At 37.2% G+C, this 18727-nt stretch overlaps 1 protein-coding gene across 4 annotated transcripts in view; it reads right to left on the bottom strand.

Annotated features, from left to right (window-relative positions):
* Positions 1 to 18727, bottom strand: part of iffo2b (intermediate filament family orphan 2b) — an 83469-nt gene that overhangs the window by 8433 nt on the left and 56309 nt on the right. For 2 of the 4 annotated variants that reach the window (XM_057845092.1, XM_057845094.1), the window contains exons 2-5: positions 15363 to 15423; positions 9845 to 9940; positions 4689 to 4850; positions 4402 to 4544 (exon numbers count right to left, since the gene is read on the bottom strand). In XM_057845092.1, the coding sequence (XP_057701075.1) occupies positions 4402 to 4544; positions 4689 to 4850; positions 9845 to 9940; positions 15363 to 15423 (462 nt within the window). The remainder of the gene's footprint in view (positions 1 to 4401; positions 4545 to 4688; positions 4851 to 9844; positions 9941 to 15362; positions 15424 to 18727) is intronic. The other 2 variants (XM_057845093.1, XM_057845095.1) reach the window with 1 other exon arrangement.

Here is an 18727-nt window from a genome sequence, read left to right as displayed (position 1 = left end):
AGCACAGACAGCCATTTTTAGTATCGATTTAGCCCACAACAGTCTTCAATCAAACAAAGCGCATCACATGACTGGTCAATATTGCTCAAAATAATCTTCAACAGGGATACCGTTGCACTTTGTGCAGCTTTGATTCATGAAGTCCATCTAATTCTAGTGTCATGTTTAAATCCTTGGTGCCCTGTACCGCTCAAAAGTGTGGGCAACACCTGAGTACTTCTCCACTATTAATTCACGCATCATGTTGTATACCGACATATCCATCAATACATTTTATATAATGTCGAGATGGGTAGTTAAGCATTACATTTACTTTAGTAACTTTTTGAGAAAAATATACTTCTAAGTAGTTTTACAAAGACATACTTTTTACCTGAGTAGATTTGTGAAGAAGAAACAGTACTGCTACTTTGGGCTACACTAGTACATTTTTCCTCTTTATTCTACATATTAGATTAGCCTTCTTTTTTGTTGCCAGAGACGCAGACAGTGGTTCAACCAATTTCACCGATGAGACGTTGCGAAAATAATCACATGACTCCACCATAGACAAGGTTCCGAGGTACTTCCACTTTACTTCCTTATGTCTGCAAGCAACTTCCGTCTTAGAATTTTTCCACCAAAAACAACAGTGGAGCTGGAGTAACATTACTCATCAAAATCCCTTAAAAAAGACAATTTGCAAATGCTGCATCCATCTGTCATTATGACGACAGGAGGACAACATGCTCATGAAGGCAGTTGTGGAACCAAGCTCGTGCTACCACAAAGACCGGGTGTTTTCGTAGTCATGTTGCGGTATGTTCTTCCCATCCCTGCATTTTCGTGTGTCCGGTGCTCAAAAAATACTAAAGCTAAAATCTTGCGCATGAAACGACTTGTTGCCTTTGACATTGTTATTACGATGATGATTGTAATTATGATGATCTTTAAAGGGATCCAGGGATAGAAAGACTTGTAGTTCTTAAAAGATAAATGTTAGTACAAGTTATTATAATTTGATATTGAAACCCCTCTTGATGTTTTCGTTTTTATACAATTTGTAAAATTATTTTAACTAGTAGGTCGGCATTGTTGTTGACATCGCCGGGCGGTGACGTCACAGGGCCACGCTGCCAGAATTCCACTAGTCACTCTTAAAAAAAAAAAAAAAAAAAAAAACGTGTTACTCATTAATTATGTAAGGTAGTGATTTAAATACGCCACAAGGTGTCAATGGAGAGTTTTACATTAATTAGGGATCCAGCCAATGAGTGCGTTTTTCCCTTGACTGATGCTGTAGTTTCTTTAATCCACAGTGGGAGAAAGGAAAGTGGACACAGGCATTCAGATTCGTAGCTCGCACTGCGCCGTTTATCGGCATAAGCTTCAGCAACTCTTTCACAATACACATAAGTATCATATAGTGAAAATACTACAAAACTATTACCATATTGGCCCGATTACAAGACGGTGTTTTTTGTATTGAAATAAGACAGAAAAAGTGGGGGTCGTCTTATATTCGCAGTTTAGGCATTATACCCATTCACGACGCTAGATGGCGCCAGATATCATTGAAGCGATGTTCTGTCATGACAGATCTCAGCTACTCTCAAGTTTAACCAGTTTGCATTATTTTATTGTAGTGTTTTTCCTTATTCAGATTTGTTTCAAGACTACAGTTACAGTTAGACTTCACTTTGATGGTTAATGCAGTTATGGCAATTTTGTAGTTTTATCACAATATATTGGTTTATTTCCATTTCAAAAACCAGAAGCCATTCATTTAGGAATGTGATTGCACTTTAGTTTACATATTTAAATGTTCAGATATTAAGATTTGAATGAGGCAGAATAACATGCTTTTTCTCTCAAATATGTTGTTATAATCATTTGTTTCAGATGTACTGTAATTTCTGTATAAAAATTAATTTGGTGTTCAAAAAGTCTTTTTTCAAACTTGAGTCTTGAAAAAGAGGGGGTCGTCCTATAATCAGAGCCGTCTTATATTCGGGCCAATACGGTATTCATATCTCTCAAAAAAATGTCACCAAGAAGAAAAGTGCTTCTATCTGTATTACTGAGGCCCAATTCTCACACAATTAACAACAATGCAAAGAGAACTGGCATCCACAATCAAAATAGATGCGCAAAATACACATAAAACTTACTCAGAATTTGGTCAAACTATATTTAAACATTTTAGCAACTCCTTCAGCTCAAGAAATACACTGGATGGCGAATTTAGTCTCAATACACAAACTATGACGCTGGGAGCCATTTTCAGGAGTCTTGTGAAGACAACACTCAAATGAACGTGAATCACAATAGACTCAGCCTAAAAAAAAAAAAACAGGGAGCTACAGCGTCAGTCAAGGGACAAAACGCACTCATTGGCTTTATGTCTTATTAATGTAAAACTCGCCATTGACACCTTGTTTATTTAAATCACTACCTTACATAGTTAGAGTGACTGTAGTGTGAAAGTATGGCAGCGTGGCTCTGTGACGTCACCGCCCTGCGACATCAACAACAATGGCGAGCTTCTAGTTTATTTTTTTATTTTAAATTTTACAAAATGTATTAAAACAACATTAAGAGGAGTTTTAATATCAAATTATTATTACTCGTACTAACATTTATCTTTTACGAACTACATGTCTTTTTATCCGTGGTTCCCTTTAAAAAAGACAATTTGGAAATACCGCATCCATCTGCCATCATAACGACAGGAGAGGACAACATGTTCATGAAGGCATATATGGAACCAAGCTCGTTCCACCACAAAGACCGGGTGTTTTTGTAGCCATGTTGCCACTGTGCTATGGAAGGTATGTTCTTCCCATCCCTGCATTTTCATGTGTCCGGTGCTTAAAATTCTAAAGCTAAAATCTTGTGCATGAAACGATTTGTTGCCTTTGATATTGTTATTACGATGATGATTGTAATTATGATGATCTTTAATATTATTTACTACAAATACTGTATTTGCTGCTAGCCTGTTGCTAATCAGTACGTGTAGCATGGCACAATTTTTTTAACGCGTAAATGCAAGTGTTTGTGTTTTTGGCTAGCACTGTATATACACGTACACACAGTCCCTGACAAAAGTCTTGTTGCTTATTCATTTTGTAGAAACAATTGCTCATAACCTGACTTTTAATTATTCAATTGGTTTCAGAAATGGCTCATATGAAAGCTAAGACCTTCCCAAATAATGTTTAATGTACAAAAATATATTTGTTTCACTGAAAAAAGATTTATCATTTAATGAAGACATAAAGGTCAAATTTTGGCAAGACAAAAGTTTTGTCGCCTACAGAAAGTAGTGTAAAAATTGAACAAAAAATGTACTTCAAATACATAAAAATGTTACATAACATAAGTGAATTAAGTAGTGGTGCTGTGAGATCCAAATTTATTATTTTGTATGACTTCCATGGGCTTTGGCAAGGATTCATACAATTTATTGGTGAAGTCATCAGAAACATCAAAGAAAGCAGTCTTGCATGCCTCCCAGAGTTCATCAACATTCTTGGGTTTCGTCCTTTCATCCTAACCCAGCCATGCTCAATGATGTTCATGTCTGGTGACTGGGCTGGCCAGTCCTGGAGGATCTTGATCTTCTTTGCCTTGAGGAAGTTTGAGGTAGAGATTGAAGTATGCGATGGAGCACCATCCTGCTGCAGAGTTTGTCCCTTTTTATGGTTAGGAATGTAAGCGGCAACTAAGATTTGTTGATATTTTTTCCTTTTATCATTTAATGAAGACATAAAGGTCAAATTATTAATCTTTTTTTCAGTGAAACAAATATATTTTTGTACATTCAACATCATTTGGGAGGGTCTTAGCTTTCATATGAGCCATTTCTGAAACCATTTGAATAATTAAAAGTCAGGTTATTAGCAATTGTTTCTACAAAATGGATAAGCGACAAGACTTTTGTCAGGGACTGTACACTGTATGGCTCTCATGGCATCAAATTTTAAAATATGATAAGCGACAAGACTTTTGTCAGGGACTGTACACTGTATGGCTCTCATGGCATCAAATTTTAAAATATGTTGGTTGTTTTGGCTCTTGTGGTCAAAAAGGTTCCCGACCCCTATTGTAAAGTAATAGAAAATGTTGTAATCCTGTCCCTGTTTATCTTTCCTTATGTGCAGGGCAATATATGTGAGTAAAAAGTGGCTCATCTTACCCTACTGCCCCCTATAACAGTCATTTGGATTTAATTCAATTTAATTCAATTAAATCCTGCACAGGTTAGCAGTTTTACTAACTTAACAAATTTAGAAAGTGCAATACTCTATGGAAACACTAGAGAGAGTTAAGTGACTATAGTCCAGAGCTGCTGCGTGTATCACAAAATCTTCTGGTGCAGAGGGTAATCAGGGGTGTGGTGGTGTGAAAGTAACTTACAGCTGGTTTAGCATGCGCTTCATCTCGTCTGTAATGTTGAGCGTGTCTTCTTCCAGAGGGCTGGGGTTCGCATCCATCTCGGATACGTCCTCGTCGGACACTGCCTTACGCTCTTTCCGTTTGCAGGCCGCTGAGGCACCCTGCTAAATAGACATACGATAAGGGATAAACATCTCTATACACTGTGTTAACCTGAATAGAGAACATAAGTGATCAATATTTCACATCCTGCCTTTTTGCCTGGTTTTGTTTTCAACCATGCTTTTTGTTTTTTTCGGGATACCCACCTTCTCTGGCAACGACCTGGTGCTGAACATCTTGGACATGTCCTCTGAGTTGCGCTGCTGCGCCACGTCGCACAGTTTGGCTGTGATGTCAATTCGTCTGCAGATGTCCATGTCTACGCGCCGGGCTTTCTCTTGAATTTTCGAGTCCAGGTCAGACATTTGCTACATGAAGATGGAAACATTCTGTGAACTCCAGTCAATGCAGGATGATTCAAATGAGGGAAAAGACATAGGCAGCTAATTGTGCTAATTTTCTCAGGTGCGCCTGTTAATGAGAGGTGTGGTGAATTACTGTAAATTCCCTTTGGAAAACGATGCGTTTTCATTGCTTTGTAAGAGGGGAATTCTAGGAATTTTGCGAGTATGTTGTGAAGGAAATCCCATACTTTAACTTTGTCCTGTTTTCTTTCCTATGAATCTATCGAAAGGTCTTACCTAAATATTGTGTTTTTAAATTATTTTATTTAAATTGCATCCTTGAACACGGACATGTTATTTCAATTTGTGAGGCACCCTGTTAAAAATGTTAAAAACATCATTGCATAATTTGGGTCCATCCCAATAATGTACAATGTACAGTAGACGCAACATGAACTAAATTTTATAAATTAAATAAATCAGTAAAACATTGAGCTGGTCTGCCACCTTCTTACTGCTTCAGGTATGGTTAGACGGTTAGACGTGATTGTGATGTCTCTCATAAGCGAGCATCATTAAAGACACGATGGTTTTAACGAGATATTATAGCACACTTATCTTGTTTCGATCCAAAAACTCTGTGTAGCGTGTATCACCGAGTGTCAAGACACAGCTGTGAATGGCCACAGCTGGACTTTGTGGGGATTTTATGGGTGAAATACAGTAATAAATCAAAGGTCGCGACGCAGAAGTCACGACAAAAGTGGAGTGGTCGAGATTTTTTTTCGTATATTTACCCTTTTATATGTTTGTTTGTTTTTTCTCAATTTTTCTTTGTTTGGATCGATTATCATCTAAAATATCTGGGGAATGCAACAGTAACAAACAAACAAACAAAAAAATACAATTAAGCGTTTGTTATGAGGTAGATATCCATGATATATTTACAGACACTGTGACGTAATTTGTTTAAAAGTTTAAAATATGCAAGTGAATGATTTTTCAAGTCGTTTTTTTTTTAACTAAATACTAGACTTCAATTAATGATTTGAAGCTAAAAATTATAGACATTTCGAATAATAAATACAATTACCTTCTTTTTAAGGCTGGGTTAAAACAAAAGCGGTTGCGCAGTGTCTGTAAACGGGGGTCTCCAGGGTAAAACAGACAAATGAAAAATAGCCTGGGGGCATATACACATATTGTTCTATGAAACACAACAGTTCTTTTGGATTAAAATACAGCAAATTATTTTGAAGAGGGATGCAAGAGTAGAAACTGCTTGTTCAGCCTTGTTTGTGTTTTCCACCATATACAGTATAATTGCCCTGAGTTAAGATATTGCATTTGAATTATGAAAATCGGCTAAAAATGTTTTCTTTTGTCCATAGTAATCAAGGAGCATTCTATGCAAAACTAAAATTTGAAAAACTCTGAAGCGAATTGATCCATTTTTGCAAGGGTGGTATCATTTTGTTTGGAAATTTCAGCTAGAATGGATAGAACCACTTAAATTTTCCTTTGACCAAGTTGAAAAATCTTTCCAAGTCTGTATTCGAGGTATATTAATTTAATCAGTAGCTATGATAATTTGTCCATGCCATACAATATATTTGATTGTTCTTAAATGTACAGTATATTTACAAATGAAGATGTTGTGAGCTTTCGGTTGAAATACTAGTATGCAGTGTGTGACTCTGCCTATAGAATAAACTTGACGATTCGCCTAATTTGTGTTTTTCTCTTCGATGCAACTAGCAATCTTTTGTTCTTGTTGTTTTCCTAAGATGCCACAGGATGGTGCCAAAGCTTTTTTTTTTTTTTTTTTTTTTTAAACAACCATAGGTCACGTGGTAATGTATGTCAACTCACTGAGATGATCATGCATTTACACAGGGAAGTTTACGAGGTAGACAAAGTATGTGATGCTCAACCATCAAAATGATTTGCCTATGTTGCATGTTGTCAAACTTTGATGATAACACTGGTCTACAAAATTTTGGAAAATATCTGCCTTAAAAATAAAAATGGCTATATCATACTTGCTGTGGTGACATGGATTGGAAAATTCCAGATTTCAGTGCTGTTTGGCTAAAATATCCGAGATAGTAAAGTTTGATTAAAAAGACAAGTTGCTACATTTGACAGGAGAGGGATATATCAGTGAGTGCCACCGCCTATTTAATGTCAACATTAATGCAATTTGTCCACTTCCAAAGCACCAGGATTAATGCAATACATCAAAAACAACATATCTCAAGCTCTTGCCTACACAATTATATTCTGAAATGGTAGACAACTTTTCTGGGTAGATATGTTTGCCCAGAAATAACCATTTCCATTTCAATTAATATCCATTTTTGCCTAATTTTCTTGGATTTTAACATTTTGGCCTGATATTATAATCAAAATATATGTAAAATATATCTTTTAGGCTCGGGATGTGTATTGCCTCATATCTGGCGATACTATTTATCTCACAATTCACAGGTCACGATTTGATTCGATCCCGATTAATCCCGATACTACACTTGAAGACGATTATTCGGGATAGATGTATATTACTTTAGAAATAAACAAATCAAAATGGATATAAGTACATTTGTATCAATTTATTCCTGAAACCTCATCCAGCACTAAAAAAAAAAATTGCGATATATATCAGAATCGATTTTTTAAAACACTCCTCTAATATCTACTGTATAGTCTGTTAATAAAGATTTTAAAAAAGTTTACTTTTCTGCTTGCTCACATAACTTTAGAAAAATTCAAATTTTAAATGAAACACTGCAGATTACTTGTGTCAATTACAGATGTCAATTCAAAGACTTATCCATTTCAGGTACTTGCCTTACCACCTTAAACAAAAACTGATGCAGCAGTTTGATTGATAGATTTTATATAGTAGGTTTGAAAATTACAACGAAAGAATTTCAAAATGGCTCTTACATCCTTTGATTTATTCATTTATTCATTATTCATTATCTTCCTTACCAACTTAATCAAAAAGTTGTGAGGTACCTTTTTTTTTTTTTTTTTTTTAAATAACTTGAAAATCTTAATATAATTATTCGTAGATTGTAGGGGTGTAACGGTACACAAAAATCTCGTTTCGGTACGTACCTCGGTTTTGAGGTCACGGTTCGGTTCATTTTCGGTACAGTAAGAAAACAAAATGCAAAATATAATGTGCTAGTTGTTTATTACACATTTCTGTGCTTTCAACAATAGGAACATTAGCCTATACAAAGCTAGAGTTCTGTTCAAAAAGTAGCGGGTATTTAAAGATAACAATCCAACAACAATTTGCCTTTCCGACCCCGCGTATTGGTCAGCTTTCTTTCTGAAAGAACGAGGAAAAAATCCTGTGCTAAAGAGAAAAGCAATCCCAATGACAAAGATTTTAACATGTATTTTACAAATGAAATGCCTCAATGAATCTTTTTTTTTTTTCTTATGAACGGTTTTCAAAAGCTTTACTTGTGGATTTTCTCAAGTTAAAGCGCCACACAGAAATTAATAAATTTAATTGTGTAAGCAGGATCTGTGTATTCTTATTATTTAATTACAGGTGTTTTAGCTCATTTCAATTTATTTTATTTAAATGGGCTATTATTTATTTTATTATGTGTTTATATTTTACAAATGTGATGTAGTATTCATTTATATCGTATATTTTATGTTGTATAACTTTAGTTCCTATGTGAATGTTAGTTCCTACTTGTTTTGTTGTGGTAGGAGGGTTTTGTATTGAACAAGGGGCCGTATTATTATAGCAGAGAAGACAGCAGTAAATCAACAAAGACATGTCAACTGTGCCCCGATCTACCACTCAAGAGATCTGATGGACTCAAAAAGTGGGTTACGATTGCTATTAGTTTGAAAATCGACCGGATCCACCGTATTTTTACACGAGTGACTTCCGGTCTGCCAGATCCTAGCTAGTAGTATTGACGCAGGAGGGCCGCGTCTCGCGTCAAATTATAAACTCTGCCGTTCTTTTCGCGTGCGTCGTGTTGAGCCGCTTCTGGGATGCGTCTAACACGCGGCCCCACTGCGACTGGTGTGCACTGGTTGATTGACTTAAACGCCCGCGTTTCACTGCGTTCTCGCAGCGGCCACGTTGTCGCGCCGTTGATGTTTCTGGGTTATATACTGTCCTACCGTGTTGGTCTTCATTATACTACACAAGACGGAGTAAATATAATCTACACAAAGAAACTGTAACCCAATCGACTCACAGCCTCGAAAAGTAAGGGTTACATTACGTCAGAAACTCGCTCGGTACGCCTCTGTTCCAAACCGAGCACCACGTACCGAAACGGTTCGATACAAATACATGTACCGTTACACACTTAGTAGACTGATTTTAAAATGACAATAAAATCCCTTCAAAGTTGCCCTTACATCCTTTGATTTTACATTATGTTTTGCTTAATTTCACAAACAACAACAAACTTAATTGGTGTGGAAGAGATTTGGTTGGTCACGTCATATTTCAGACAGTGTTTTAATTGGGTTAGTTAGTCAAAGCATACTGGATTAGTTAGTCAAAAGCATATCAAAAAACCACCAATGATTGTGACCACGTCTAAGAATCAGTACACACATGACCTCTACAACAACACAACTGACTTCTTAATTACCACTTACCCGTCTCTGGTTTTGAATATGTGGGATGAGGTAAACAAAGAAAAAAGTAAATATTTTGTTTACAAATGCACACAGGATGAACAACAAAAGCTTTTAAGTGTATTTATCCCTGCACAAGCACAGGCTAGGAGTGACCAATACCGGTACTTGAACCAAGCAAATCACTGGGAGGCACAGCTCGCTTGAAACAATAAAGAATTCACAGAATAGGAAAAGTCCTTAGGAGATCTACATCACTTGTTTCAATGAAAAATTTCTTGGATTTCTGCCACCACATTCTTCTACCAACAGAAGGGTTTCCCTGTTTACAGCTGTCTCGGAAGGATAAAAAAATGTTATAGATCTATCAGATGGTGGGTACTTACATCGCTCATAAGGCTCTTGAAGACCACCAGTTCCGCCTTCAGTCTCTCTACCTTCTCGTTCAGGTCCACTTGAATCTCTGATGATTCTTTGGCACGCTGAGTTAACCGTGGAGAAATCAAAACAGGATGAAAAAATGTTATTCATGATACTAGCATTTAGAAGCTAACTAATAATTAGCATTTCATGAACAAGTGAAACTGCAACTGCAACACAATGCTATAAATTATGAGAATAGAACCATACATGAAATATTCTGTTTATTTCTAACTATACATTTTCTACACTGCTTGTTCTGGCTGTTGGTGAGCTGATGCCTATCCCAACTGACTTAGCAATCATTAACAGCCAAATGTACGGAACACATACAGTATTGTGTAAGTAAATAATCATTACGAGCCTACAATGACATCCTTTAGTGAACCTAACAAGTATGTTTTTTGTACATGTCAGCAAACCAGAGCAGAGAACATGTTAATTTAACACAGAGGATTGATTGATTGAATATATTTCCAGTGTCTATTAATTGGGTGGGTGGGTTGAGATTCCGCAGAACTTCATAATCTTGAAATCTTGAAGTCAGTGTTGTTTTCGTCAACGAACACTTTTTTAATGACAACGAGGAAACGATAACGAGCTAAAAACGTGTTTTGGGGGACGAAAACTAAACGAAATGAATGCCAGTTTTCGTCTGATAAAGATGAGAACGAGACGAAAATGCACAATTTCCATCACATGTTCACAATTTGTGACATTTTATGTGTAGGCAGTCTGCATCATAGCAGTGTCTGGATGTGTCACTCATGGGACGTGCTCTACTCTCCAGTCTCCAGGCTTCTACACATGCACACATTGAAAGATTACTGTAATTTTCACACTATAAGGCGCACCTGACTATAAGCCGCCACCCACCAGATTTGACACAAAAACGACATCTATTCATAGATAAGCCGCACTGGACTATAAACCGCAGCTGTCCTCACTGTATTATGGGATATTTACAGAAAAGATAACACTTTATTTGACAGCGGCATCATACGACTGTCATAATACCAAATGAACCACCATGAAGCTTTGAACCAAGTGGCTGGAAAGCTTCATTGTGTCAAGAAGCTTCTTTTGGCCATCACTGCTGTCAGGCCCCAGGCCAGGCAACTATGTGGGTGTGTCTGTCATCCCATTGCAGGGCCAGCACCTGACGGATGGCGCAGCTGCAGATGTCAGCAATCACCATCTGCCTACATACTACAGTGCTGGCCAAAAGTATTGGCACCCCTGCAATTCTGTCAGATAATGCTTAATTTCTCCCAGAAAATTATTGCAATTACAAATGCATTGGTAGTAATATATTCATTTATTTTGCTTGCAATGAAAAAACACAAAAGAGAATGGAAAAAAAATTAAATAATTATCATTTTACACAAAACTCCAAAAATGGGCCGGACAAAAGTATTGGCACCCTTTGAAAAATCATGTGATGCTTCTCTAATTTGTGTAATTAACAGCCCCTGTTACTTACCTGTGGCATATAACAGGTGGTGACAGTGACCAAATCACACTTGCAGCTAGTTAAAATGGATTAAACTTGACTAAACCTCCTTCCTGTGTCCTTGTGTGTACCACATTAAGCATGGAGAAAAGAAAGAAGACCAAAGAACTGTCTGAGGACTTGAGAAGGAAAATTGTGAGGAAGCACGGGCAATCTCAAGGCTACAAGTCTATCTCCAAAGACATAATGTTCCGGTGTCTACCATGCTCAGTGTCATCAAAAAGTGTAAATAAAACCCATGGCACTGTGGCTTACCTCCCGAGATGTGGACGGAAAAGAAACATTTACGAGGGATTTCAACGAAAGATTGTGCGGATGGCCGATAAAGAACCTCGACTAACATCCAAACAAGTTCAAGCTTTCCTGCAGTCCGAGGGTACAACAGTGTCAACCCGTACTATCTGTCAGCGTCTGAATGAAAAGGACTTTGGTAGGATAGCAAGCAACACCTCGCTTCTGACCCAGAGACATAAAAAAGCCAGGCTGGAGTTTGCCAAAATGTACCTGAGAAAGCCAAAAATGTTTGGGAAGAATGTTCTCTGGTCAGATGAGACAACAGTAGAGCTTTTTGGGAAAAGGCATCAACATAAGGGTTTACAGGAAAAAAACGAGGCCTATAAAGAAAAGAACACTGTCCCCACAGTCAAACATGGTGGAGGTTCCCTGATGTTTTGGTGCTGTTTTGCTACCTCTGGCACTGGACTGCTTGACTGTATGCATGACATTATGAAGTCTGAAGACTACCAACAAATTTTGCAGCATGATGTATGACCTGGACATAAATGGAGTTAGTGACATAATTTGCCGGATGACACTTAATGACAGCTGTCATAAGCATTCAGTAATGACCATGATAATGTCATATCATAACTATGATGGTCTTATGACTCCGCTGTCAAATAGAGCGTAGTACCTGTTACCTATGAACCCAAATAAATCAACAAATAAGCCACAGGATTCAAAATTAAGGAAAAAAAGTAGCAGTTTATAGTCCGTAAATTATGGCAGTTTTCTTAGCTTGGCCAGAGAGAATATGCAATGTTGCTTTCGCCTTTAAGGTCTGTACTGAGTTATCATTACATACTAAATATAACTCATAGCGTTAGCATAGCATTCGCATTACACTAATGCTAACGGCAAGTGCCCTCTTGAACTCTCGAAAGACTTTTTTCTTTTTTTTTTTTCTACATGCAGTTTGTGGCGTCCAGGTGGGTATAATTAATTGAAAATAATGGACGGTTTTCCTGCTGTGAGTGTGCATTATCATCACAAAGTTGGCATCATCCTTGTAGACGCTACAATATGTGCTCTTCCATCAATGTTCATTTGAAATAGTTGGAAACCTTTATTTATTTAATTATTTTTGGAGTAATTTGTTTTCATTGTACAGATGAAAATATTTTTAGTAAACTAAACTATAACTAGACAAAATTAGTCTTGACTTTCGTCAACAAAAACTAGATGAAGAGAAACACGTTTTGAGGTGACTCAAATCTGACTAAGACTAGTACGTATTATCGTCCAAACGACTAAAATGGAAATTAAAAGGGCTGCCAAAAATAAAATTGCTTGAAGTATTGAATACATCATGTGAAAGGCTAGATGAGAGGCATCAGGAAGAAATAGCTTACAGGTTTGTAGTGTTGGGTAGCAAAGTGAAGTGAATTCACTTTCACTGTCAACCTAAAATTTTAGCATTGACCTAATTGTAGCATCATTCTTAATAAACAATGAAGTGGTAGCGTAATTGTTTTTAAATGCTTTTATTTTACTCCAGTACACCACAATGTGAGTAACTGACCTAAATAGAGCTGAAATGAATACTCGAGTAACTCGAGTTTAAAAACTGATCCGAGTAATTTTATTCACTGTAATTTTGACAGCTCTAAGCATCACATTTTGCTCGGACTACTTTTAATGAGGGACAACGCGCTGATGTCACATGTGTAGAGGAAGAAGCAATACAAAAAAAAAAAAAAAAAAAACTTACTGCAACCAATAGCCGCTACAAACGACTACTACTATAAACTACCCCGCATGATGCTACGGTGGTAGCAGGTAGCGTCTGATGCGTCTAATAGAGATCACATGTATGTTGAACTAGATGCGAAATGACAGAGTCAGCGGCGTTAGTAAACAGCCGCCATCTTAAAGCAGTAGAGCGCTAAGTGCTAATAAAGAGCGCTAAGCGCTAATAAATAAGATTAACGTTACTGTCACTCGCTCACGTAACGTTAGCCCTGCGGAGGGCTAGGTTTCTATTAATTATGACCACTGTCGATGCGTGGCTAACGTGTCTTACATACAGGCTTTAACATACCATAGCGCTGTGGAGTGATGAGGGTGTAAAATAACAACTTAATAATGCTAACTATCAATTTTAGCTCAGTAGTCATTGCTGGATAAAACACCAAGTAGCACTGGTCCCTGATGTGCTCCAATACAGCCTGTGTCATACATTTATTTTGAACACTGCGAAAAATCAAAATCCTATCAGGACTTAACAGTTTAGACTAACTTAAAACTTAACTAGAACTTAAAAATAGCTTGACACAAATAGAAATTCAATTGAAACACGTGGGGAAAAATCCAAACTTTTAAGTCATGTGTGTTATCAAGCGCAATGGCATTTTTAGGTAAGAAATATATATATTAGGGTGACCAAACGTCCTCTTTTGCCCGGACAAGTCCTACTTTCACGTAGTAACCTCGTCGTCTGGGCGGGTTTTATAAATTCATAAAAATGTCCGTTTTTTATGAATTTTCACGGGACCAATTTAAAGAGAATCCCTCCGGCCGCTGGGTGGCAGCGCCTGCCTGCGATGACATGGCTCCAAGTAGTAGGTAGGGAAGGAGTAGTTCTTCTTGTTTTTGTTTGCAATTTACCCCTATCATGACATGAGGCATTACCGCCATCTACTGGGTTGACGATTTGGCCACAACGCCTGCCCAGTTGTTAAGTTTTTTACGATAAATACGTATATCATGGCAACTGTTGACTTCTGTCGGACCTTTGACTGTAAAATCCCGTTTGGTGTCGCATCGTTGCGCTGCCGATGATTGTAAACTTTTATAGCAAAATTTGATTTTTGCCTCAGCTAGCTATCAGTAACCTGAACCACACTAGGCATTATGGGAAGGGTAGTTTGGAAACATGCTGGTTGAATAGTTTGTCAGTTTATTTTGCTTATTGTTTGTGAGCAATCTAGAACATTGAATGAGAATATCAATTGAATGGGAATAACAATTCGTCAAAGACAATTGTCGTGATAGGAATTTATAAAAACTTTTAGTTGGCACATAGCCTACTGTGTGTATGTGTATTGACTGGACTACATTTCCATGGGTCTACTTTTTTTTTTTTTTTTTTTTTTTCAAACTGCATTTTTCCATCCAGAGTGAGGGGGCACACTTTAAATATATTAAAGTGATATAGGCATCTTTGAGTGAACTTTGAGTAAAATTCAAGTATCTTGAGGCCGGGCTGAGTGTCCTCTTTTTTGGAAATCAAAATATGGTCACCCTAATATATATAATTTTTTTTTTTTATAAGATCTAAAAGTTTTTTGAGTGAAAGCAGTGAATTAGTCTTTTTTTTATTGTAGTTACATCTGAGATGCAATTGTTGGCTGTTTTCAACAATGTACATCGAAAATAAAGACATTGATTGACTGAAAATGGTTCAATATTAGATGAAATGTCTTGTTTTCTCATGTATATTTATAATTGCTCTTCACCTAAAAATATATTTGTTATATCCGATTTCTCGATTAATCGATAGAATTTTCCGTCGATTACTCGATTACTAAAATATTCGATAGCTGCAGCCCTAGACCTAAAATCTTCATTACACTGTATGTGTTATGGTAAGCTCTGTTTAATGTACTAGTCCATGCTATTATGGTGACTTTTCACAAGAATCCTAATGTAATGCAATTGTATGCATGTATTATAAACATTTCTTTTCTAACCTGGTGCAGGGATTCTACCGCAGACTCCAGCTGCTGGCGTTTGGACAGCTCATCCTCCCATCTGTGAACACAAAGGTAAGTCAGTCACTACCAGGCCAGGTCCCCTGAGGGCAACGAGACAGAAATAATGTCTACTTAATACTCCTGTATCTGATTACACAATGCCTTTGACACACCCCGCTATCTCAGTGAAGGAGAAACGTAAAAGTGTTTTTGAACGTATGAGTGTCTGCACGAGGACATTTCAGTTGTCAGCCTACCCAACTCAACAACAAATTTGATTGATGGAATTGTTCACTGTCATCTACATATATATTTCCTGGGGGAAAAAATCTGCAACGAGCATTTCCGCACATGTTGCTAACGATGTAGAGTTTGTCTGAAGTGCACAACAACCATAGTCATCACAAAAAGTGTCATGGTGAGTTTGAGATCTTTTTTTCATTTATTTATTTTATTTGAACTGTGTCAGTAGTCAATTATGATAAAATGACTCGCCCGTTCACAAGAAAGGTCATAGCACCTCTGTTGATCCAAAAAAGAGCAGGCCATAGACTTCACCATCAGTTAACATGAGAGCTCCCACAAACATTGCGCCACGCCTTCCCATTGGGGGCCGACCCAGGCAGAGCGTTTGGCTTTCACGGTGGTAAACTCAAACACACGCTGCGTTCAAACGCCGGATTTAGGTGGAAAAAGGACGAAGGTTTTACTGTATACAAGCAGGCAGGGATGCCTCAAGAGTGAATTGGGTCAAGGATTCAAGGTAATTATTATATAAAATAGCCCCATGCATGCACTTTGAAACGTTGTGGGAAAAAAAACCCATGGAAAAAACTAGCGTAACTTTAGCTCGAAATAAGAACGTAAAATGAAAGATAACTGCCTGTTTTTTGCTTTCAACCAACAATCTAGACTGTTCTATGTTCATATCTATAGAGATTCCGGGATGTACGCATTTGTTTACAAAAACTTTTAACTTAAAAAGCTCTTTTGTTTTGTGATGGCCACCACGTTGGATTTACACTATATCGTAATTTTGGCTCCTATATTTATGTATGATCCGCAATGCAAAAAGCCCTTCAGCCCGACGCTATCCTCTTCGGTCTTCCTCACTGGCCCGCTGGACAGCGGCAAAGAAAAACTATTACGCCGTTGGTTATGCGTTCGTTCTTTAATCCAACAAAAAAGTAATCCACCGCTTGACATGAAAAACGTAAACAAAAGAGCAACTGAGAGATCGATAGAAAGAGAGGGAGAGAGAAACAGAAAGGTCAAAAAATGTTTGGGCTCTTATGCTTCCTCCTTCCTGCCTTCACGCCGACTGACTGGCCCAAACAGCTCTCGCTGCACATTTATATCGTACGACGTGACGTCACAAGCCCGTCCCACGAAACCAAATTAACAAATAACAACTTGTTTCAAAGGACCAAACAAATTATTCACAATTAACAAGAATAATTAACCAAATATTACTTCCTACAATTTACGTAAAATGAATGATAACAGCCCTTTTTTTTTGTTGCTTTTAACCAAGAATCTAGACTGTTCTATGTTCATATCTAGAAATTCCAGGATGTATGCATTTATTTACAAAAAATTTCAACTTAAAATGTAGTATCCATACACAATAGCGTAACTTTACAATCAAATGATCGGGTAATTTTTGGCCAACTGCCTGTTTTTTGGGCAAAAAAGTAGTAATTTAGACATTTCTGTGTCCATACAAAAAAAAAAAAAAAATGCACATTTTACGTGTTTTATGTCATGTAACATTTCAATCTAAAAAGCGACAAGGGCCAGATAGCCGGCAAGACATGCCTCCATGCTGAGGCAATAGTAACAGTGGAATTCAACCTAAACAAGTTGTGATTGTATATTGAAAAATGCAAATTTTGCTTTTGTTGAGTAAAACTAAGAAGAGTCTACATGCTTTCCGCGAGTATTAAGTTTCTGATGTGAAAATTGAGTGATTTATTCAGTTGAAAAAGTTGAACACTTGCACTAAATAAAAAAATTAAAAAAAGTTGTTATTGATCCTGAAAATATAGGTGATTATCTCTGCATTTGGTCATTTTTGTGAATCTAGCGTAAAATTTGAGAATTTTAAAGCCATTTTAAGTTTTGTTATACTTGTATATAAAAATGATTAATCAGGACTTTATTAGGGAATGAATTTGAATATTTTGATGTCACTGCAAATGGAGACTCATACAGTATATCCCTAAAGGAGGTGCCTGTTTTGGTTTTAGGACGCTAGCGGCTTTGGTTTTAAAAATATTTGAATTTTTGGTTTTTGAAATAGGCCCCCTATGGATCAGCTCCGAGCCCCGTCAACTGATAGTGAAGTCTATGAGCAGGCACACCCCTCTTAAATTTAATGTTGGACCTCATGTATTCTGTCATAAGCACAGTATACTGATTAAGAACCTTTTGTTTTAATTCAATTGAATAAAGAATAGTAATTTTTTTTTTTTTAAATCACATGCTCTCTAACACAGTGTTTTGGAACAGTGGGTGTAGGTCAAAAGCAGTGTAGCAATGATTAAGTTAAGTTCACATTTAAACACTTTTCGCAATGAATTTCTAATGGCATTCGTGCGTGTGTCTGTGCGTGGGAAGTACAGTATGGTTTATCTAGTCTGGTTCAACATTTTTTTTGTCAAACTGGAGGTAAGTTTCACACAAAAGAAAAGCCGCGGTGCTTTGGGGGCAGTGAGTTTCTTTCAAGCTGCAGTCCATTCTTTATGATACACTGAGACATTGGCCGACAATTATACTGTACCTAAAAATAACATTGTAGACCTCATGGTGGCTACATGCTAAAATTGGCATCTCTTTTCCCCTGCATTGACACCTCCTATCACTCATCAACTGCAACACAGCAGCCATACCCTGCAGCATACTTGTGGCTTTAGGCAGTGGACTGTGTCATATTACAACATTGTGTTATGTTAGTTCACAGGCTGAGTCACACATGGAGGTTGAGAATAGACAAAGGTTTGATTGTAACAATGAACTTATGGTGCACATCTGTGGGAACCCAGAAATTGTAGCATGAATCCAGTTTGGCCAGCATTCACTTAATATTAATTAGGGCTGTCAAAATTATCGCGTTAACGGGCGTTAATTTTTTAAATTAATCACGTTAAAATATTTAACGCAATTAACGCGCTCCCCCCCCCCTCAGACAGATTTAAATGATAGTACAGTGAACTGCTTGTTAATTGTGTTTTATGGAGTTTTGCCGCCCTCTGCTGGCGCTTGGGTGCGACTGATTTTATAGGCTTCAGCACCCATGAGCATTGTGTAAGTAATTATTGACATCAACAATGGCGGGCTACTAGTTTATTTTTTGATTGAAA

This window comes from Corythoichthys intestinalis, chromosome 9, assembly GCF_030265065.1.
Source record: "Corythoichthys intestinalis isolate RoL2023-P3 chromosome 9, ASM3026506v1, whole genome shotgun sequence".
Classification (NCBI taxonomy): domain Eukaryota; kingdom Metazoa; phylum Chordata; class Actinopteri; order Syngnathiformes; family Syngnathidae; genus Corythoichthys; species Corythoichthys intestinalis.
The sequence above is the reverse complement of the archived record's forward strand: the minus strand, read 5'-3'. Positions and strand labels throughout refer to the sequence as shown.